Raw genomic sequence first — 23,512 nt, forward strand, 5'->3', positions numbered from 1 at the left:
ATAGAACATTCACATTAGCTTGAATGAGACGTCAGCCTTTTGCAAAGAGCCCATTTCCATTATGCTTCATTTTGAAGAGTGACTCACTGCCGTCATATGGATTGTGCCAGATATCATTAGAGATCAGTTCACCTGAATTATGTCAGACTATCACAAACATCCAATTGCCAGACAATGCAGGCATAACTATTAATGTCTGTGAAGTATTACAGGCTGAACACTTGATTCATAGGGATGAAGCTTTGGGGAGAATGGCTTCCTTGTTTCTGACTATCAAAACCTGCCTGAAAATAATTTAGTTTGTTATTTACCCATATATGTGATTCATAGGAACCAGAGTGAATAATCGATAGTAAAATTATAATTAGGGCATTATTTGTTTGTTTATAAAATGTATTGGTTACCATCTGGGTAGCTTACAATCATGAACATAAGTATAAATATAACATAAATAAATTAAAAACCAGCCTAATGCTATAATCCAATTAAAGATGGGAAGGGTGTGGGCAGGATGAGAGGGGAGGTTGGATCTGTTATTAATCAAATGAGCAACTGAGATCTTGTTACCCCATCTACCTTTCTTTCCTAGGTGGAGTGCTATTTTTTTTTAATTCTAAAAGTATTCCAACTCAAATAACATCAGTTACAATAACCAACCATTATTTTCTCTTTTCATGAAGCATTTTCCCTTGTGAGAGTTGATTTCTGAAAGCTGATTTGGACATTTTGATTAATTATGATCCATCAAGTATTCTTTGCAGATTCAAATTAGCATCATCAGCATAGCAAAGCTATTAACATTTCTACCTCCAATTTTAAAGCAACGCTCATCTTCTTCCAATCTTAATATACTATATACCAGTGATGGGGAACCTTTTTAGCGTCGCGTGCCAAAAGCGGTGGGACCGCGGTGGGGCTGTGCGTGCATGCCCACATATAATTCAATGTGCCCCACACATCCGCGTGGGACCCCCTGCGCTCCCCCCACTTTTGGCACGTGGTGGCACTAAACCCGGTAGGCCTGTTTTTTGCCCTCCCCAGGCTCCAGAGGCTTTCTAGGAGCCTGGGGAGGGCGAAAATGGCCTTAAGAGACCCTCCAGAGGCTGGAAACGGCCCATTTGCTGACTTCTGGTGGGCCTGGAAGGCCTGAAAATCAGCTGGCTGGGCAATGCTTGCTTGTCCACCAATATGGCTCTGCGTGCCACCTGTGGCACACATGCCATAGGTTTGCCATCACGGCTATATATAGTGTTATACTATGCTGTGTATTCATCATGTAGGTCAGCAGTCCCCAATCCTTCTGGCTCGGTGGACCAGCAGCAGCAGCAGGGCAGCAGTGATATGGGGGAAGAGAGGATGGTTTTGCACATACACCCACCACTTGTGCAAATGGAGCTTTGCGTGTTTGCCCACCTCTTGCACAACCCAGTTCCCAGTGAGCCATGTATCGGTACTAATTCACAGACCAGAGGTTAGGGACCCGTGATATAGGTTGAATAAATAAGTGGCAAATACACAGCCTTGTCTCAATTATCCTTCTGGAGCCAGGCTATTTTGCCATATTCTGTTCGTGTGGTGACTTCTTAACTGGTATGTGGCTTTTGTGTGAGAACAATGTTCTGGGATCCCCATTTTTCCAAGCACATTCTACAAGGAATGTTAGATTTTTGTTCAATTGAAGATTTTGATTATCTCTTCTGATAGTGAGGCTTACCCAAGCTGCACAGTGACCGGTGTCCAGTTTTGCTCTGATGTTCGCAGATTGATGAAGCTGGATTCAGAGAGGTAGGCTTTCAAAAGTCTTGCTTAGAGCGGAGTTATTCTGAGCCCCTGAATACATATGGAGGGAAATGTCCTCTGTGCATCAGGATCATGCTAGAGGGAATTTTGGTTTAAAATATATATGACTAGATAATAATAAGCACCACCATTGCCTTTCTACATCTGGTGAAGAGACAAAAAAGAAAGTAGTTTCTTGTCCTTTGTTCAAGAAACAATTTTTTTTAACCTGATATGCTTTATCCATTTATTTACTCCCTTATAATACAAATGTCACAACAGAATCCATTAATTCTGTTTCCGCTGCCTGTCATTTTTGCATTGTTTTTAACCCAAGTAATTCACTTCAGTTTCTATATTAATCTGCTATTTTAAAAAACCTTTATCAAAATATGTATTTAACATATTGGTTCAGTTTATTTTATTTATTGTTCTTTTTTTTAAAAAAAAAACCCTGCATTTTAGATTACACTTCACTAGATTGAATACTTTGTAATTAAAGAATACCAATTTCATAAAAAGAGCCAGCTTGGTGTAGTGGTTGAACGCACCAAGCTAAAAACAGAGAGTGAGATGCTAGTCTTGCCTTAGGCACAAAGCCAGCTTGGTTGACTTTGGGCAAGACTTTGGCTGTCAACCTGAGGAACTAGGAAAGGACAAACAGTTTCTGAAAAATCTTGCCAAAGAAATTGCAGAGATTAAAAGGAACAAAAAAATGGTAATGTATCTGAAAATGCATTTAAAGCCATAAATCTTTTATAGTTTTCTGAAAACAGGGCTACAGAAGCAATCAGAAGTACTGGTCGTTGGAAAGATGTGTCAAGCTCATTTTGGAAAATTAAAAACCTTGGCATCAAACCTGAATTCTGAAACAGGGAGAGAATGTCATCATTTTAGACACTTGTTTCAAAACCAAGTTGAAGCCCTGTTCAGGGCCCAGTCAGTCTTTTGTTCTGTGAATAAAGGCAGTTTCCAATTTTGAAGCTGCCGCCACGAAAGGAAGGTTGCAGTACAAAAAGCTATTCCCAATTTCGTATAGGCTTTTTAAGTTTTTCAATATTAATACCAGTTAGTAGTAGAAAATGAGGTGAATTCACATTAAATATAAAATCTCCACTAAAATAAATCAGAAATGTACACTTCCCTTTATTTCTCATGTTTCTCATTTCTGAAGTAACAAAATATGACAGTTTCATATGTAATTAAATGTTGTTATATTTTGAAATGCATTTATAACTATGTGTTTTAATGCTGTGAAAGGTTTTTCAATACTCAGGAAAATAAAAAATCCAGTCGATAATTAAATAAGGTACTATTTTCTTATTGGAATGTGAAAATACTGAATTCTCTAAGCATTTTTGGTTTGAAACTCCCCCCCTCCCCCAAATAATCTACTTGTCTTGCTTACATATACCCTGAGCACCAAGGGACTAGCTGAGGTCTTTTACAATATTCGGAAAGGAATGCAACTATGGCTCAAATATTCATAGGCATATATTGTCCTTGTATGACAAAAGAAGGAAAGAAGCAACATCTTTAAACGCATAATAAACACAATGAATCAGATCAAAATTTGCTTGCCCCAGCATTTGGCTCTCACAGTGGCTAATCATATGCATATGAAATGGCAGCCATCTAAACTGAGAACAAGAGTGTCTTCCAATAATACCATCAAAATCAACAACCAACGAGCGGGTCAATGAATTTATCTTACTTGCTTTTTACAGTCAACCATATTGGAAATCATCACAAGGATGCTCTAATCAAAGGGGCTCTTCCTACCAGTTGGCATTATGCATCAGCTTTCATGCCATCATCAAATACACCATTTTCTGAAAGATCTCCAAACATTATTTGTAGTATAATTACCCATCAGCAAAAGAGAGGACTCACGAGATCCAACCTAGGAATAATGGAAGCCTCATTCAACTTGTTTTGGTACATTATGGTCTTCACCATTGTTCCTAGAAAATGTTCCTACCGTTTCAAGAGCCACGGTGGCGCAGTGATTAGAATGCAGTACTGTAGGTTACTTCTGCTGATCACCAGCTGCCACCATTTTGGCGGTTTGAGTCTCATTGGCTCAAGGTTGACTCAGCCTTCCATCCTTCTGAGGTCAGTAAAATGAGGACCCAGATCGTTGGGGGTAATAAACTGACTCTGTGAACCACTTAGAGAGGGCTGGAAAGCACCGTGAAGTGGTATATAAGTCCAAGTGCTATTGCTATTCATTCCAAGTCAAAAGTGCCAGAAATTTTCCTTTGTAAGAACATTAAATATGAGATTTGGAAAAATGTCATAAAGGTGTTGTAAAGAAATGGATGGTTGCATTAACCTTTCCCCCCCTAATTTTATACTTTCCAGGCGCAAGGCAATGAAAGGGAGGCTTTACTTCACAACCAAGGCTCAAAAGGAGGGGAAGATTATGATCAAAATCCATCCTTGTGCTCGAATTTTCTGCTGCCGTATTTGTGGTTTTGAAGAGGTACAAAGAATATGAAGATATGAACTGATCGTAAAAAATCAGCACTAGGAACTTTGGGTCTCATGTTGTCCCCACACCCACCCACCCACCCCGTTGCTATGTATATGTTGCCAGTCATTGGCCTGGGCAAGAGACAGCTTCCTTTAATATCACATATTGATCATAAAAGAAATAATAGCCCAGGTCAAAAAGATAGCTAATGCCCAGTTCTGCCATCCCATTCACCTAGGCTGAGCTCATACCAAAGACAAGATTTCAGCTTTGGACTTTGAGAGCATTCTTTTTAGTGGGTAGCTGGGATCAGTTAAGCTCTGAATGAATGTTTGTTCTTGTTTTAAAAAGGAAGATTGTAGCCATGCCACATTCTCATCACCTACATCAGCGTTTCTCAATCTGGGCCATGTTCATACAAACAGAAAACCTGACAATGGAGGGGACTTCAATTATGGGAGTTGCTCAGTGATTGTCTCCTGAGAATGTTATCAAGGGACCATAAAAGTAAACACACATCTCTTTTCTGTCTGAAAAGAAACCATGATGGGTCAGGTTTTCTGGAGATAGTTACAGAGAAAAGGGTCTCCCCTGCTTTTTATCCCCATAACAGTCAACTTGTCTGGAGAGTTAGCTGAAAGGAATGGACTGATGACCAAAATGGGGACCTGAATGCCAGTACAATTCATCTGTTTAGCAAATATATAAAGGGAATTATTTGAATATCCTGATAGGAAAAAAACCCAATAAAAAACAAAAAGAGAAAATGGTCTGATCAGTTCAGGTGCATTTGGTACTTAAAACTGGCCCTAAGTTTCAGACTTACACACTAAAGTCAGGAATAAATTATGGTTATTAAAATAACATTTTCCTCTCTACCTTATTGTAGGGCTCCCAAAGCAATTTACAGCTCAGTAAAAACTTTATAGATGGTAGTACAGCTCTGTGCCTTTTCTGAAAGTCTGCTCCCCTTAGAACCATTATGAGAACCTTATAATCTGGCATCTCTTCCTGTTACTAAACCGTCACATACTTGATACGGTTGTTGCTGCTTTTTTCATGTAGTGTCTCGTCAGAAAGGTTTGCAATTCCTCTCTCCCCCTTGCATTGACATACCTTCCTGGAACAGCCAAGAGTTTTTTCGGGTTGCTAATATTGTTATGAGTCTGGTCATAGATTCTCTTATCAGAAGAAGCATAATTTGTTTACCCTCTTGGTGGAAATGCTTGGATTAAACCAGTGGTGGGATTCAAATTTTTTTACTACCGGTTCTGTGGGCGTGGTTTGGTGGGGGTCGCTTGGTGGGCCTGGCAGGGGAAGGATACTGCAAAATCTCCATTCCCTCCCCACTCCTGGGGAAGGTTACTGCAAAATCCTCATTCCCTCCCCACCCCCCTAACCTGGTTTCCAGCTCTGTTCTCCAGTGCAGAGCAACAAAAGAAGACCCAAGTGATCAGCTGAGACTCAGGAGGCAGAGAATAAATCAGGGGTGGGGCCAGCCAGAGTTGGTATTTGCCGGTTCTCTGAACTATTCAAAATTTCTGCTACTGTTTCGTCAGAACTGGCTGAATACCACCTCTGGATTAACCCATCAAATATCATTTCACATTCTTTCCCAATTTGGAGAGACAATCAATGAAAGCTGCCTCTGGGAGAATATAGGAAGTTTGTTGACCACATCTAGCATTTATTCTAGCTAACACTTTAAAATCAGTGACAAAAAGAAAGTAAATTTTTTTTTTTATTAGGTGGATGCTGAGCAGTACTATGGGGAGCTAGAGGAGAAATTGACAGATGAGTTTAATGCTGAACGCAGCCGGATTGCTCTCAAGCGTCTTGACATGGCCTTCGTCACATTCCAGGATGAAAGAATGACAGCCACGTGAGTCTTCCTACTACAAGCCTTTGTTATCTGAGGCTAAGAAGCCAACGGATGGGCAGTGGGATATTTACAGTACTTCAAAACTAGCAATAGGCTTCTGCCACAGTTGAGACCGAAAGATAATTTAATTTTTTCAAATTTGACAACTTTAGGACTTCAACTGCCAGAATTCCCAGCTGGCATCTTAAAGTTGCCAGATTTGAAAAAAACACTGATTCAAGGGTTCCACTGAAAACTTTGTGGCACACACAATTCTCTCCTTGAAGGGAAAGAAATAGCTGGGTTACTGAGAGGTAACTCAAATGAACACTACTGCTCTCCAGCCTATTCTGTTTAATTGTTGTTTTGTTTTTTCCAGTAGTAGGTCCAGCCCTGTTTAAAAATCATTTCCAAAGGCAGAAGTAGATAATTAAATTGCTATGAAAGGCCTCATTCTCCCAGCAAAAAATTATTCAGAGTTTGCAGCAGTGGTGAAATCCATTTTTTTTACTACCGGTTCTGTAGGCATGGCTTGGTGGGCATGGTGTGGCTTGGTGGGCATGGCAGGGGAAGGATATTGCAAAATCTCCATTCCCACCCCACTCCAGGGGAGGGATATCACAAAATCTCCATTCCCACCCCACTCTGGGGCCAACCAGAAGTGGTATTTACCGGTTCTCCAACTACTCAAAATTTCTACTACCGGTTCTCCGAACTGCTCAAAATTTCCGCTACCGTTTCTCCAGAACCTGTCAGAACCTGCTGGATTTCACCCCTGGTTTGCAGGCTGCTGTATTTCAGATGGTCCTGCTTTTTTCTCCTATTTCTCCTTCACTCAAAGGCTGCCAGGTATGGCACCAAATTCATTCTGAACACTAGCTGCAGTGGGAAAGGGGCCTTATAATTAGGTGGCCATCCCTGCTCTTAAGATTTGTTGACAAGAGGGTGCTTTGATGATACCTTGATGAACGTATCTTTTCTTTTATGTACACTGAGAGCATATGCACCAAGACAAATTCCTTGTGTGTCCAATCACATTTGGCCAATAAAAAATTCTATTCTATTCTATTCTATTCTATTCTATTCTATTCTATTCTATTCTTTATGGGTTTTATTTTTATTCTGCTGGTTCTTATTTTAATATCCACCATCTGTTTCTTGCCATCAGTAATGTTTTGTAATCCACATATAACATTGGGCAGTCTTGTGTACAAGTTATATTTCTTTGGAGTTTTCTCCCTCCACACTGCCAGTTATTATATATTCAAGACAAAAACAAGACATTTTCTTTGGAATGGGTATCCCCATTCCTATTGTATCTACCAAAAGACAGCAGGTGAATAATTTAGTTTTTTTTTCCAAAGAGAAGCATTGTGATTTGGGGACATTAAACTGCTTCTTAAATTTTTTAGTGTCATACATTAAAGAGCATAATATATTTCATATTATGCCTGAATCTCTATAAATGTGTAAGTCTGTTGAGTGACATTTGCAAAAGATAGAAATGATGTGTGTTAAACAAAAAAGAAGAAGATTTGGTAGCTAATCACCTAAATAAAGCTGTTGGGCTGGATAAGGCAAGCAACATGATTTTTTTCTTATTCCAACACAAACAAGAGGAACCTGGCTAATTCCAGCTCTTGATTCTTCCTTGGTTTCCTAGTATTTTGAAGGATTACAGCCGCAGCCGCTGCCGCAAGCATCCACAACAGTCATCTGTTACTACAGTGGTGAAATCCCATTGCTGGAGTGTCAGCTATGCCCCTGCGCCCAATGACATCATCTGGTAAATTCTCTTTGTTCTTCCTCCCAGCTTGGATATCTGTAGTGTAAAAATCTGTAAAAACATTGAAATGTTAAGTTCTCCCATTACGAGTGTTATAGGTTTCCTTATTAGCCACGGAAGGGGGAGGGTGATTGTTATAAAATAGTCTAGCATATTTCAGGAGAAATACATTGTTGAAAGCATGCCTAGGAGTGGCACCAAGTACAAAAGAAATATTGAACAAATATTCTGTGCTAGTTGTAAATATTGGCGAATACACTGTTTAGTACAGGAGTTACAATTTTAGATTTTAGGCATTATTATGATGGTCATGATTTGTGTGTGTGTGGATGTTCATGTGTCTTTGATTGTTATTTTCTTATATTGCTAAAGTCTACAAATTGTCCACTAGTGGGCAATGCACAGTAAAGGAATTACATAAACAAATTTTGCCCTCAGACTAGTTTAAAAAGAGAACCAATGAGTACTTAATTCAGCAGAAGTCATCTAATCCCAATTTGTTGTGAAAGATTATAAATTTTTAAGTGCACATTTTGTACTTTTTAAATGTGTGTTGTGATCTAGGTACAAGTCCCAAAGGATAGGTGGTGGAACCTTTATCTTGAGTCAAGCAACTCAACTAACATATTGATATTGGTCAATGTTTCCTTGCCTTAGTTGCACACAACCTACAACCTCTTTTTCCTTTCTCACAGGGAGAATTTATCCATTGGTGGTGCTTTGTGGTGGGTGAAATTTATCCTGCTCAACATCTGCCTTTTCATCCTCCTCTTCTTCCTCACTACTCCAGCCATCATCGTGAACACCATGGACATGTTCAACGTTACACGGCCTGTGGAGAGCCTCAAGGTGCATAGCAGTTCCTTGTTGACCCGAAGCTTTATTTCAGGCAGGATAACATCTCACGCTCAGTCCTTTGGCTCTTCTTATTCCATGCTTATTCTCATTCCACACTCCATATCATTGTACTTGGTTATCTGCTAGGTAGACAGTGATAATTGCTCTAGCCAGATTTTTTAATAATGAAATTCTGCTTGGGTGGACAACTCAGCATACAAGACATTGCAGGAGGTCAAAAATGTATAGAATTGGAAATAATCTAATCTCCAAATGGGAACCAAGGAACCCTTAGGTACAAAACATGTAGTCTATAGAGTAGCTTCTCCTTCTCCCAGGATCAGCTGAACATCCTGATCAGTTCACAGGTGAGGAACAAATTAGTGTTGCCACTAATCTGTGCTGCTTGTAGGGATAGGAAAATGGCAATTACCACTAGGTTCAGTGGAAGGGAGGAGAAAGTTGCATAGCGTCCCTTTTCTTTCTGATTACTTTCTCAAGAACTAGAATTCTTCCTCCCCCCATACAGTTAGAGCAGAAAACCTGCGATCTACAAATGAGATGGCTAGGATGAAGACAGATCTCGTGACTTGTCCCTCACTACAACTCTGCTCAAGACTGCTACAAAGGAGGAAAATTTGCTTTCTCTCTCCCCCCCAACCACGCCCTGCAGGGGTGTGCGTAGTATAGTGCAAAAGAAGTACCATATTTTTCAGAGTATAAGACGCTCTGGAGTATAAGACGCACGTTAGTTTTGGGGGGAGGAAAATAAGGGGGGAAAAAATCTGCCTCTGCCTACCAGCATCCATCAGTATTCATCTGGCTAGCGTCCTGTCAGTGTGTGAGAGAGTTGAGGGCTATTTGGAAACTGAAACAGTATTCGCTGTGTGAGCAACAAGGAAGGAGATAGCAAGAAGCCTGGGCGTGCCTTAGCTCTGCAGTTCTGAGTCTGTGCTAAAGCTGCAAACTAGTCTGCTGCTCAAAACTGAAACTCCTTTCCTCTGCTTGTGTTTTGCTTGGAAAACCTGCTTTTGGTATTGTATATTTTACTTCATGTGTTATATTATATATAAAGAATCCTGCTGAATTAGTTACCTGTGCATGCTTTCTGGATGTGATTTCTGCTGCAAACTCTGAGTCCTTGCAGCAAATAGGAAACAACCAGGTCAGCTTCAGCACATTAATGCAGTCTGATTCAGCACAAGCAGCTGATTGGTGGATGGATTAGCCTCCCAGAATACCCCCAATAAGCTGTTCTAGGCTGCAGGGATCACTGCCTCTGAGCCTCACGTTTTTGGCTACATTCGGTTTATAAGACGCACCCAAATTTTTGCTCTCTTTTTGGGGGGAGAGCATGTCTTATACTGTGAAAAATACAGTATGTGTGTACACAGATGCTCACCTTAGGTTTCCATCTGAGCAGATGAGCACCAAAGAACCGGAAAGATTATTCATGCTGATTTAGAAACTCCCTGCTTGATTCTGCCTCTTCAACGCAGGCTATAGCTTTAGTTTGGAGTAGCAGAATGACTTAATAATGAATTTATTGTTGGAATTGTATATGTGATCTTCTCCTGTATAGAAAGAAAGAGAAAGAGCTGTGACCGAAGCCATTCAGCATGAATCTAATTCTCATCCTTTCTCCCTGAATTTGCCTTTTTTTGCATCACAGTTCTAGGTGGTCCTTGACTTACAGCCATTTGTTCAAAATTATGACAATGCTAAAATCAGGGATGCATGACTGGTCCTCACACTTATGATCATTACAGCATGTAATTTAGTCACATGACAATCTGCATATATTTATGATGGTTGCCGTGTCTTGCAGTCATATGATCATGATTTATGACCTTCCCTGCTGGCTTCCGACAAGCAAAGTCAATTGGGGAAGCTGGATTTGCTTAATGACTGTGGTAAAAATAGTCATCAATAGTCAAGTTTTAAAATAGAAACAAGGGAATTTTCCAGTGGTTAGGGGTTTTTTTTAAAAGGAATTTCATTTTGAAAGTTCTTTAATAAGAAATGGATATCAATTGCAAATACAGTGATATCTTGGTACTCAACTGCTTTGAAACTCATCAAATTTGGTGTTTAACACATTTGGATATAAAAAATTTGTCCTGGTACTCATTGTTTGTCAGATACTCGGCACACAAGCTGGAACTTATTAGTGTTGGCTACCTTTTGGTTCACTACATTATTCTTTATGGGGAAAAAAATTATTTGGTACTCATCATTTTTGGTACTCATCACACTTCCCAGAACCAATTTCAACTCCTGTTTCAACTCCTACCCTCAAAATGACATTATAGAGCACTGCACACCAGAACAACAAGACACAAGAACAGTTTTTTCCCGAAGGCCATCACTCTGCTAAACAAATAATTCCCTCAACACTGTCAAACTATTTACTAATTCTGCACTACTATTAATCTTCTCATCGTTCCCATCACCCATCTCTTTCCACTTATGACTGTATGACTGTAACTTTGTTGCTGGCAATCCTTATGATTTATATTGATATATTGACCATCATTTGTGTTGTAAATGTTATACCTTGATGAACGTATCTTTTCTTTTATGTACACTGAGAGCATATGCACCAAGACAAATTCCTTGTGTGTCCAATCACACTTGGCCAATAAAAAATTCTATTCTATTCTATGATGAGTACCAAGGTACCACTATACTGTTAGGCAACTTTATTTATTCAGAATATTTTTTTTCATGTAACCCATAGCAAATAACATAAAGACAGATGTTACTGATCAGAAATTTTTCCAGTGCAAACAAAACGTCATGGTACAAGCTGACATTTTTCTCTAGACTTGTTAGGGTCTGTGACAAGTAGTTTAATTTCATCAGAACATTTTCCACTTCAAAATATTTCAATAAATATATTCCAAACCTCATTAATTGTAATCCCCAAACCAAAAACAGAGGAAGAAAAGAAGCCCAGGGTAAGTTACCAAGCAAAAGGAAGAACGGGTCTCGCAATAGAATACCTTATGCCACCAGGCTTGAAATTTTGGATTTGGACAACCTAGAACTACGCTGCCTATAGTCTGACCTAAGCTTAGTACACAAAATTGTCTGCTACAAGGTCCTACCTGTCAATGACTACTTCAGCTTCAACCGCAATAATACACGGGCAAACAATAGATACAAACTCAAGGTAAACTGCTCCAAACTCAATTGCAGAAAATACGACTTCAGCAACAGAGTGGTCAATGCCTGGAATGCACTACCTGACTCTGTTGTTACATCCTCAAACCCCCAAAACTTTAACCTTAAACTGTCTACCATGGACCTCACCCCATTCCTAAGAGGTCCATAAAGGGGATAATAAGCGCACCAGCGTGCCTCCTATATCTGTCCTACTGTACCCATTTACTTGTACTCATTTCTTATGTATATACTTATACCTATTTATACTTACATGTTTATATGTTATGCTCATGCTTGACAAATAAATAAATAAATAAACAAGCTTTCTTGGAGGTTGTATGGAGAAAAAGTTCCTGTTTTTGAAAAACACTCGACTTATCCCCTTTTTCTCTCACCTTCCAGAATCCTATTGTGACTCAGTTCTTCCCCACTCTACTGCTGTGGGCTTTTTCCGTGTTTCTGCCTTTCATTGTGTACTACTCAGCTTTCTTCGAGTCACATTGGACAAGGTAATTCCAGTTTCCATTTATCACATTGCTACATTTTCAGAGTTTCTCTGGGAATCTATCTTGCCATGGCAATGAATAAAAAAAAACTGATAAATATTCAGGGGACATAGAGGATCCAGATATTTATTGCTTTGATTTAATTTTGTCATCTTTCCATTGCACCTACATATATTTGGAAACATTCTGGATAAACTCTTTCTTACTCAGCATTGAGGCATTTACTTTATTTCTGTGACTGAGTCTTCCTTTCTGAGAATTGTGTCCTCCTTCTAGAACAGGGGTGTCAAACTCAATTTCACTGAGGGCCGCATCAGGATTGTATTTGAAGCCAGGGTCGGTGTGTACTCTGCCAGTGAAAACGGGCTCCCAATCTCTGTTTTCGGCTGAGATGGCTTCCTGCAAACCTACGTGTAGCCCTCCCAAGCTCTTGTTTTCACTGGCAGAGGGTTGCAGGAGATTGGGAGCTCATTTTTGCTGGCAGAGACACCTTGTCCCAGTCCTTCGCTGTTTCCAGGATGGCCCCACCAGTGGTGAGTGTCCAATATTCTTACCACCTGTTTGCCCCATGCGCGCACTTTCTGCACATGCGCCCAGCCTTTCAGACATGTACTTCGCTCACTTGCGTGCCTTCCACACATGTGCCCGACCTTGAAAATGTGCCTAAATAGGACAGCATAGAGCTGGGCCAGGTGGGCGGGCCCTCCCGCGATTTCCACTACCAGTTCACACAAGCTGGTACAAACTGGCTGAATACCACTTCTGAGCCCCACAGGCCAGATCTGTGCACCCTACGGGCTGAATCCAGCTCACAGGCCTTGAGTTTGACACCCCTGTTCTAGAACAAAAAGTAAGCAAAACAAAATTGTTTAACAAAAATTAACTCTGCAAAGCAATTGAGGCACACAGGTTCACAATGCATATTAGTGACAATTTTGTACCGAAAACATTTTGGAACATTTTCTTGATCATGTAACATTTTAAATCCTCTCCTCAGGAATTTTTGAAGTTTCTTTTCATTGCTGATCTCAAATAACTGCATTTTTGTTTCCTTTAGGTCAAGTGAAAATCAGATCACAATGCACAAGTGTTATTTCTTTCTGGTATTTATGGTTATCATCTTGCCTTCACTTGGACTGACCAGGTAAAGAGCAAAATTGCAAATACTCCATATCGAGCTGGTTTTCATTATGAATAGCTCATGATAATACAACGGAATTGTGGGTTTTTTTAAGCACGAAGCTGAGTGTGGTGTTAAGTGTAATGTGTTGGTTGGTCCTGGATGCAGCCCCTCCTACTGATAATCGTCCCCAAGACACTGAGCTTGCCGATCAGAAAGGTCGGCAGTTGGGCGGTTTAAATCCCTAGTACAGGTCTCCTGCGTGAGCAAGGGTTTGACTAGATGATCTCCACGGTCCCTTCCAACTCTGTTACCGTTAAAAATCAGAAAATGGGCTTAATGGAAATAAAACTGTATTATTCGATGGGTTTGTATAAGTTTCCAAATTAGCCATTGATATTATTTTAACTTGTAACCTCTGTTCAAAATCATGAAAGCTTATGCCTTTTAATAAATTTTGTAGTCTGGAAAAGCACTGTCAGGTTCCCTCAGATTTTTGGATATCATGGCTCTCCTCCCACAATGTTTAAATGTATGTCTGACTGCTGGCATTACAGTCATGGCCTATATTAAAAATGCTGTACAGTAATTGTGCTCAACCAATCTTTGGGAAAAAAAGGAACACAAGCACTTTTAAAAATGGGAATTGTAACATAAATAACAATGTGCCAGCAAGTAATAGATTATTAAATTAAACAGCTAAAATGATGCACTAAATGCTTTCCTAAAATTTTTTTTAAAAATCACCAGCTTCTCAAAGGCTATGAACAATGTCCCACATAAATATTTCACCTACTCCAGGCTATTCCATGCAGAGTAGCTGATCTGCTGCCAAGTTGATATCATCACCACAACACAGGCATAATTTCCTGATCCGTGTCTTCAGTCTTTGGAACCTGATTCCATTATATTCAGAGGGACTATGTGTGCTATGTTAGAGATGACATTAAAATGAGAAGAGAGGTTGCTTGCTACCTTCACACCATCTCCACAAACTCACTCATTCCCCAGGTGTCCCACCTGTTCTTTCAAATGTGTGAGAGCTGTATCTTCCTGCACTGAAATATTAATTGCTACCTTCCATTTGTCCACAACATCATGTCTGCTCTTGCTAATCGAAAAGGGTTAAATTAGCTTGGTTGTACCTCTCTGAAGAAATTGTTCCCATCCTCAAACTGCATACACTGAAATATGCCCCATTTTTATTGAATCAGCAGGGTTCAGGTGTGGGTGTTTGTTTTTAAAAAATGTAACAAGCTTATGATCTCTTTTGTTCTGCTCTGTTTCCTCTTCCCAGTTTGGATCTTTTCTTTCGCTGGCTATTTGACACTCACTTTGTGGATCAAGCAGAGATAAAATTTCAGTAAGTATTAACTGAACATTTTGAGTGTGTTGCCAGATGGGTCACCAATTTTAATTTGTGGGATGGTTGTGTCTTGTTTGCACATAACATATGAAGGCTGCATATGACCTTTCTCAGGATATACTTCTGTTATATTATGCTCTCTCTTTCTTTCTCTCTCCCTCTCATGCACACTTTCCTGGATTCCTTTTTAAATGCAGGTGTGTTTTTCTCCCCGATAATGGAGCTTTCTTTGTCAACTACGTCGTCACTTCCAGCCTGATTGGGACAGCCATGGAACTGTTGCGAATCCCTGGGCTCATTGTCTACGCCACGCGGCTCTGCTTTGCCAAATCTGAACCTGAGCGGCTCCACATCAAGCGGGTCTGTTGGGTTTTTCATTGTGGACATTTGAAACCTTGCTTGTAGGATTAGAAGGCTAAATAACCTCCTGAAGACTAGGATTAAGTATGAATAGATCAGGAGTCTCCAACCTTGGCAATTTTAAGACTTGTGGACTTCAACTCCCAGAGTTCCTCAGCCAGCAAAGCTGGCTGAGGAATTCTGGGTGTTGAACTCCACAAGACTTAAAGTTGCCAAGGTTAGAGACCCTTGGAATAGATTATATCCAGCAATACTCTTAAAGTGGTGCCATAAATCTCTAGGAGATTTCCCCTTGTGAGACAATGAGAGTTTTTATGGAGCAAGAACCTCATGAAATGTTTGAAAACAGACATTGTTTAGTCATGACTTGTTTTCTTTAGCCCAGTAAAATCCCCCTCATTCAAACATAATGCTAAGACATTAGTGCATTGTTTATGTCTTAGCAAGATTTACCTGATCTCTCCCATCATGGATTATTATTATTGCAACTCAGTCTTTGTAGCATGGTGTCACAAACCATGAACAGAAACATCCAACTTTAGTTTTGGGCATGATTGTAGCAATGACATAATGATACAATTTACAGGAACTACTTTTCAACGAGTTTGGTTTAGGGAAGGCATGGAGCCATAGTTCGTTCAGTGAAGCAGTTAGGCTTAATTGTTTTTCATTGTAAACCACTAAGAGCCATGATTTTGAAATGGTTTAATAACAGAGTTGTTATCAAGAGTTGGTAATATGTGCCCATCAATATCCACAAATCCCTCCCTCTATCCTAGATAGTATGTCTGCATCCCCTAAAATTAAATAATTTAAAATTTTTAGTTAAATTATTGAAATCTTGTGAAATTACTAAAAACCAAATATATTTTTTAAGTTGTGTGAGAGTTGTCACCTGAAAAAAGGGTAAACTCTGCATAAAGAAAACAAACTACCGTTAGTTGTGCACAGGTCCCCAGGAATGGGACAGCTCGCTGCAGCCAACTCACCATGGCTAACTTGCTGCAGAATATCTCACCACTGCCAACTTGGCACAGGCCAACTCGCCACAGGACAATCTGACAATTTCAATTTAATCATTTAAAATAAATAAAAAATATTCTAATTTTTGTCCTTCACATTTCGTTCTGTCCCTCCTTTTGCATCCTTTCTTTAATGCTTCCATTCCACCATTTCTTTGATATTAGTGTAACTCCTGTCCTGCAGTGAATTGTCCCAAGGCCAGTTGGCCGTGGCGAGCTGTCCTGTGGCGAGTTGGCTGCAGTAAGTTGGCCGTGGCAATTTGGCTGTGGCGAGTTGGCCACGGTGAATGGTCATAGACCCCAGGACCTGTGAGACCGCTCTCCCATCCCATCACCACTTATCTTCATGCATAATAAAATTAAAGGTAAGGTGCACTACTGTGTTTTCCCCCCCAGAATCAAGCCTATGAGTTCCAGTTTGGACTGGAGTATGCCTGGACTTGCTGCATATTTGCTGTAGTGATGACGTATAGTATCACCTGCCCCATTATTGTCCCCTTTGGTAAGTAGATTACAATTTCTCCAAAATTCCTGACGTTGCCAATAACATCTTTTAGGTCTGGACCCTGGCTGATTGCAATTTAAAGCAATAAAACAAACCCCAATAAAACAAACAAATACAAGCCATGGCTCTTGTCAGCCTTTGGGATGATATCTTTTAATGGAATCAAATAGCTATTGATGTAGAGACCTGTTGGCCTATAAAATGGAAATGCAGTGAAATGTACATTATTCTGTTTGTTTCTAATGGACAGTAGCCTTGTGACATGATATACAAAAGAATATAGAAATGGTAGCTGGGTAGCAGTAATTTCTCCAAATAAGAATTATTTGGGGCAAAAAGTGGGAGTTTAATACATTACAATAATTTTAAAATATGTTATTAACAAACACATTGCTGGATTTCAGTCTGCTGACATTTATACCTTTTATGCCTTCTTTTTTAAGCCACAAGAGATATGATTGGAACAGGGATTTTTCTGCTACCATTTCTCTCTGTGCCATTTTTCTGATATCCTACTCCAGATATTTATATCACAAATATCATGGAAAGGATTGTTATTTTTGCCAAGAAGATGGTATAGCAAGAAACAGGTAAATCCTTCCTCCTAAAACAAAAGCCCTAATAGAAAATAAATAAAAGTACAAAATAAAAGTACATGAAACCACAAAATTTATCATATTTTCTAGGTCGGGGTCTCCAACCTTGGTCCCTTTGCTTTTCTGGCTGAGGGACTCTGGGAGTTGAAGTCCACAAGTCTTAAAGGGACCAAGGTTGGAGACCCCTCCTGTAGGTTGTCCCTGTTTATTGATATAATTGACCCCAGGAAATGAGTTCTTATGCAAGAGAAGAGCTACAGAACATAAATACAAGATGAGGATGTTGTTGTATTGGTAGGGTATAATACAACTGTTGGAGTCCTTTACTCAAGATTTTTTTTCCAGCACAATTCCTTGATAATCTTTCAGATGTCACTAATGAATAAATCTTTTGCATGCAAGCAGAGGTTGTACTACTGCTGAGCTATGGTCCTTCCCAACCTTTTTTTTTCCCTGTAAAAATATCTAGGCCGATCTCCCTGTCATCCTCCCAGTTACTGCTGTCTCCTTCGAGTGGGCATTCTCCATGCCCCAATTCTTCCATCTCTTTTCACACAGGTTTGCTGTACATGCTACTGAAACACATGGTTGACCGCTACAATATTTACTACGTCTACATCCCGACCAGGCTGAACCACCGCATCCATTTGGCAGCAGTAAACCAGGTGGTGACAGCGCCCATTCTCTGCATGTTTTGGCTGCTCTTCTTCTCCATTCTACGTCTAGGCAAGTGAAGTTTCATTGAGCCTTCATTGAGCTATACTTGGGTTAGTTAGCCTACACCAACTGTCTCCAATCTTGTACCTTCCAGTTTAGGGGAATTGGAGTCAATTCAGCTGGAGAAAAGCTGAAGCTGGGAGAGAGCTATGAGTTTCTTCTGTTATTTAAGCAGGACTATTACAGCTAAGCTCCTGGACTTCTTGAAACTCTGAATCCAGAGTTTATTGTACTTCTGAGAGTGAAAACGCTTCAGTTTTTCTATGTGAATGGTTTAGAACTAAGGTGGCAAATTTACCAGCTATCATTTCACGCACGTTGAAAATGTATGAAGTTCATGCCAGATACATCCTTACGCATATGCCATAAACTGATTAGTCTCTATGGACTTGGTGGTGGAAAAGATGTTCTTCTACTATTACAGGGAACTGCACATACGTAGTACAACTGATCCCAAAACGAATTAAGGCAATTGAGAATTAGATAGAATTAGATTAGTTAAAGGGAAATTCATGCGTATAATTTGGAGCAGAGTTGCTATGCTCATTTCTTGTGTTCTTCATGGCATGCTGTAATGGGCACTAGGAATAACCTTGAGGTAGAGGAGAAAGAGCCACAGCCAAGTCAGTGACCAGATAAAAGAAATCTGAACCTGGGCCAGAAATGTAATTTAAGTAAGCATCTCAGACATGACACTCTCTGGTTCTCATTAAGACTGTTACATACAACTTGGCTTTTAAAGAGCCAGAGTGACTAGCATAACCTTGGACCAAAAGCAACTCTTTGAAGCACAAAAAGGAGAGCACAGTCAGCAGCATCCGAGATGGTCCAAAATTAAGCATCCTGTTGACTTGGATTGGGCTGAGGGCTCATAGCAATGACATTTAGCATTCACGCAGAAGACGCAGAAGGGAAGCCAGTGTAAGTATTGGGAAAAAATCAAGATTGTCAGAAGCATACAGGCTCATATTTCCACTACTAATATACTGGCAGTCCTTCTTTAATGACTGCCTCATTTAGAGACCATTTGCAATTACAACAATGATGAAAAAGTAATTTTATATCCAATCCAACATTTACAGCCATTGCAGGTCTGAAAAGCAAAGGAAAGCCAAGGTGGATTATTAGCAAAATTGTAGTTTCACTAGCGACCACTTTGGTTAATGACTGAATTGACGTTTCCCAAGTGTGGTCGCTAAATGAGAACTACCGCCAAATGTTTAGATATAGAAATTCCTAGTAAGTCCACAGCATACAAAGGCACCTTTTTAAGTGAGGTCTGCAAGTCTGCATTTCAAATGGTTTATTAGGAATTGGGGAAAATGGGAACACAACTGATCTGTCCATTTGCAGTTCATTTTAGTGAGCAGCTAAAATGATACTGTGGTGCAGAAGAAAGCATTAGTTCTTAAATGATATAATAGTCGTACCTGGGCATATGAACAGCGTATTTAAAGTGGTACATGAATTTGTTAGTGGGCAGGTTTGCACAGAATAGGGAAGTAACAATCATTCCTTGAAGTTTAGTTTTAGAAGCAGTAATCACTACTATGTAGAGCAAGGGTGAAATCCAGCAGGTTCTGGAGAACCGGTAGCGGAAATTTTGAGTAGTTCAGAGAACCGGCAAATACCACTCCTGGCTGGACCCAGAGTGGGGTGGGAATGGAGATTTTGCGATATCCTTCTCCTGGAGTGGGGAGGGAATGGAGATTTTGTAGTATCATTCTCCTGCCACACCCACCAGCTACGCCCACCAAGCCACACCACACTCACCAAGCCACGCCCACAGAACCGCTAGTAAAATAAATGGATTTCACCACTGATGTAGAGAGCCCTCTTGCAGATGGGATGAGCTTTCTTCCTAACACAAAAGGCCTCTTGGCTCCCAGCTGCAAGTCTACCATGAACTGTAGGCAGAGGCGGCAGTGAGAATGGGTGCATTGTGCCAATCTGTTTCTCTCTTCCCCACTGCTATAGGTTCTGTTCGTCCCATTACCATTTTCACCTGTGTGGTTCTTCTATCCTGCATTCCCTTTTCCTTCTTTGGTCTGTGCCTGAAGAAGTTTCATCCAAGGAAACCTTCCAGCTATCAGGTAACAGTGCACTCATTTCTTGGCTTGTACCCCATGGGACACCTTCATGGATCAGTCTTTCTTTCCTACCACAGTTCCCAAATCTATTCCAGACCTTGAGAGAATCTCTGGAGCCAATTTAGTGAGACATGAAAAAAGGAGAAAAACAAAGGAAACTTTTATTGTGCAAGTGAAAATCAGCTGACACGACATTGGATCTTTTAGGCTGTTTCTTATCATTGTGACAAGTTGCCACTAGAGAGTCAAAGCATGAAGACATGGTTCTAATTTTAATTTCTGGATGAAATATCACATAGCTAACCATTATTTTATAACTATTCTCCCCCCTGCTTTTTCCCCTCCGTTTTCCTTTAATGTTCCATCTATTCCTAAAAAGTTAGAAATCCAGTATTAACAGATGTATGCACTGAGTATGCCAAATAACACATTGATGATACAAATCTTTAAAGACAGAAAAGCGCCTACAGGTCCAGAACTCCTACTATTTCCATTCTAAGAAGCAATTTTTGATGTTCTCAGTAAAATAGTCAAATTTCAAACAATTATGTGTTTTTCTTGTATCTTTGTGGTTCCCAAACATTACAGAAACTTAATGGAGTTCCAGCTAATTATAAAAAGTATGATATAAAGTATCAGACTTGTCTATAAGTCGATAGGCATTACTGTTTCTGTGGGAGATTTATTATTGTTTACTTTCTATCATTCCTTTTTAGCTATATTAGTTTTCTGTACATTATTTTTGTCATACTGCATAAAGCATAGATTGAATCATGCACAAGTTTTCCTTTCTTTTTAAATTTCAAGTCAGTATAATATTCCTAAAATAGATACTTTCCCCCAAAAAAGTTAACATTCACTTTCTTCTTTCATTCTGTTTATCTGCTTTATCAGGGGCTTAGAAAACAACATGCCAATGATAGTCCAGTCCCATTTCTTCCTCACAATTATTTTTGTGAGGCAATTAAAACTAGTAAGTGTCATGAATTAATAGAAATTGGAATCTAAGTGAGTTCACACATTAACCATGGTTATTTGATTAAACCACAAGTAGCTGAACTCCTATAACATACTAATCCAAAATAAAATGAATGACATTGTGAATTAATGCAATATATATACTATGTGCTAGTTTATCCTGGTGGATGACCCATGGATCACACATAGTCCCCAACACCTGAGATGTGCTGGCCAAATTCAATGGAAAAATGAGCAGTTTTTAACTCTTTTTCAAATGAGTGCTCTGGGGCAGAAATTCTTAAGAACTCAAATGGTTGGACTAGAAGGCCTCTTAGGTCCCTTCCAACTCTATTATTATTCTATCTTATTCTATTTCACATCCCCACCACCAAAGAAATTAGTCATGTTCCTTCTAGTGACAACATATGGTCTACTGTGGTCATACAAACCTTCAGAAATTGCCTACCCCTGACATGCAATTTTTTGTCCAAAGGACAAAAGAACACAAATCTAAGATTATCATGCTCTCTCACAGGGACTGTGAACGGGCTGCATTTATAAGTTATTGTTAAAGGTGATGCTCCTTAAGTTTGATCAGCATTCTAGTGTAGTAACATCAGAGGTGGGTTTCAGCAGGTTCTGACCAGTTCTGGAGAACCAGTAGCAGAAATTTTGAGTAGTTTGGAGAACCAGTAGTAAAAATTCTGACTGGCCCTGTCCTCATCTATTCTCTGCCTCCCAAATCCCAGTTGATCAGGAGGAAATGGGGATTTTGCAGTAACCTTCCCCTGGATTGGTGAGGGATTGGAGATTTTACAGTATCCTTCCCCTGCCACGCCCACCAAGCCACACCCACAGAACCGGTAGTAAAAAAATTTGAAACCCACCATTGAGTAGCATCCATCCTGTAGTATTTCAATAGAAAAGTTGGAACAATTTTCCAAGTTCCTCACCAACAGCCATGGTGACTGGACATCTGGTAGTCTGAACACATTTGGACTGTCTCATGTAAGGGGATGCTAAATTAATGCAAAAGCAGCAGCATCTCAGAAGAAAATGTTACCGTCGGTTTCAGAAATTATCCTGCATCTTCTGACTAAGTATGAGCCGAGGTTAGGCTCGGTGGTTAGAATGTAGTACTGTAGGCTACTTCTGCTGACTGACTGCAATTTGGCAGTTCGAATGTCACCAGGCTCATGGTTGACTCAAGCCTTCCATCCTTCCGAGGTGGGTAAAATGAGGATCCAAATTGTTGGGGGTAATAGGCTGATTCTGTAAACCGCTTACTGTGAGATGGTATATAAATCTAAATGCTATTGCTATTGCTAATAGATGTTCCATCGTATGTTGTAGGAAAGCAGTTATTGGAGTGTTTAACAGATTTTAGATGTTAAACACCCTCCACAAAAGGATGTTTATTTAATAATTTTTAATGTTCTCTTTTTAAACAATTCTCCCAATAAGATGCCTTTGTGCAAAATTTTGGATTATTTTCTACTATTTGAGTGAAAATAACTGAAGTTCATCCCTATTATATTTTACTCGCTCACTCCAGTATAGCACTTAGTTACTATGCTGTTTTGGGCTACCTCCCTCTGGCTACATGCTGATAATTAACTATAAATTGCTTCACAAATGTTCCTATACAATTTACTTTCTGTTGGCTAAATTCACTATTGCTTCATTTGTTGCTTAGGGTAATGCGCAAATAAAACAAATGAATATATCATAGCTTGTTTTAGGACAGTAATCTTCAATTTATTGATTTACTCATTTTCAATCATTGGTATGATGAGGAAAGGGACTATGGGTTGCTTCCTTATTTTGGGTTTTTGTGTGTGCGCTCTATCCACTCCTCCAGTGAATCCATAGAAGTACAAGGCAGGAGCCACTGAAAATAGGAGGAAAAAACAGGAATTAGATAAATCAGCTGGAAATACTTCGCTATATAAATAGAAAAGCATTCTGGGACTGAATTTCATTATTTAATCGCTCTCAATTTTAATTCTAAGATTGTTTATATTTGGGGAGGGATTTCCAAACAGAACAAACATTCTTGCCTTTTTATCTTACATCCAACTTACATTATTCTCCATCTGCAAACAGATGTCAGAGCAATCTGATGGAGCTTTCAATGATACAGAAACAAGTAGCATCTCTTCCACACCAAATTCAAATGTAAGTACATTTATAAATTGTCATACACACCTATGACAATTGCAATTAAACAGATTCCAGACAGTTGCATTTATTAAATTGCAGTTATACAGATTCCTATCAAGGTATGTGCCCCAGAAGTTTTTAACATTCCAAAGATACTTCACAAGCCACAAACAATAATTGCTGCGATAAAAGTTGCCAAA

The 23,512-nt window shown here is 39.6% G+C and overlaps 1 protein-coding gene across 8 annotated transcripts in view; it reads left to right on the forward strand.

Moving 5' to 3' along the window:
• TMEM63C (transmembrane protein 63C) overlaps positions 1-23,512 on the forward strand; it is an 86,615-nt gene that overhangs the window by 54,282 nt on the left and 8,821 nt on the right. For all 8 annotated transcript variants that reach the window (XM_058162426.1, XM_058162431.1, XM_058162424.1 and 5 more), the window contains 13 exons: positions 1,705-1,785; positions 4,144-4,264; positions 6,004-6,137; positions 7,780-7,902; positions 8,598-8,751; positions 12,310-12,416; positions 13,471-13,557; positions 14,831-14,896; positions 15,097-15,259; positions 16,678-16,783; positions 17,941-18,108; positions 20,077-20,192; positions 23,256-23,327. In XM_058162426.1, the coding sequence (XP_058018409.1) occupies positions 1,705-1,785; positions 4,144-4,264; positions 6,004-6,137; positions 7,780-7,902; positions 8,598-8,751; positions 12,310-12,416; positions 13,471-13,557; positions 14,831-14,896; positions 15,097-15,259; positions 16,678-16,783; positions 17,941-18,108; positions 20,077-20,192; positions 23,256-23,327 (1,498 nt within the window). The remainder of the gene's footprint in view (positions 1-1,704; positions 1,786-4,143; positions 4,265-6,003; positions 6,138-7,779; positions 7,903-8,597; positions 8,752-12,309; positions 12,417-13,470; positions 13,558-14,830; positions 14,897-15,096; positions 15,260-16,677; positions 16,784-17,940; positions 18,109-20,076; positions 20,193-23,255; positions 23,328-23,512) is intronic.

Source organism: Ahaetulla prasina, chromosome 1, assembly GCF_028640845.1.
Source record: "Ahaetulla prasina isolate Xishuangbanna chromosome 1, ASM2864084v1, whole genome shotgun sequence".
NCBI classification, from domain to species: domain Eukaryota; kingdom Metazoa; phylum Chordata; class Lepidosauria; order Squamata; family Colubridae; genus Ahaetulla; species Ahaetulla prasina.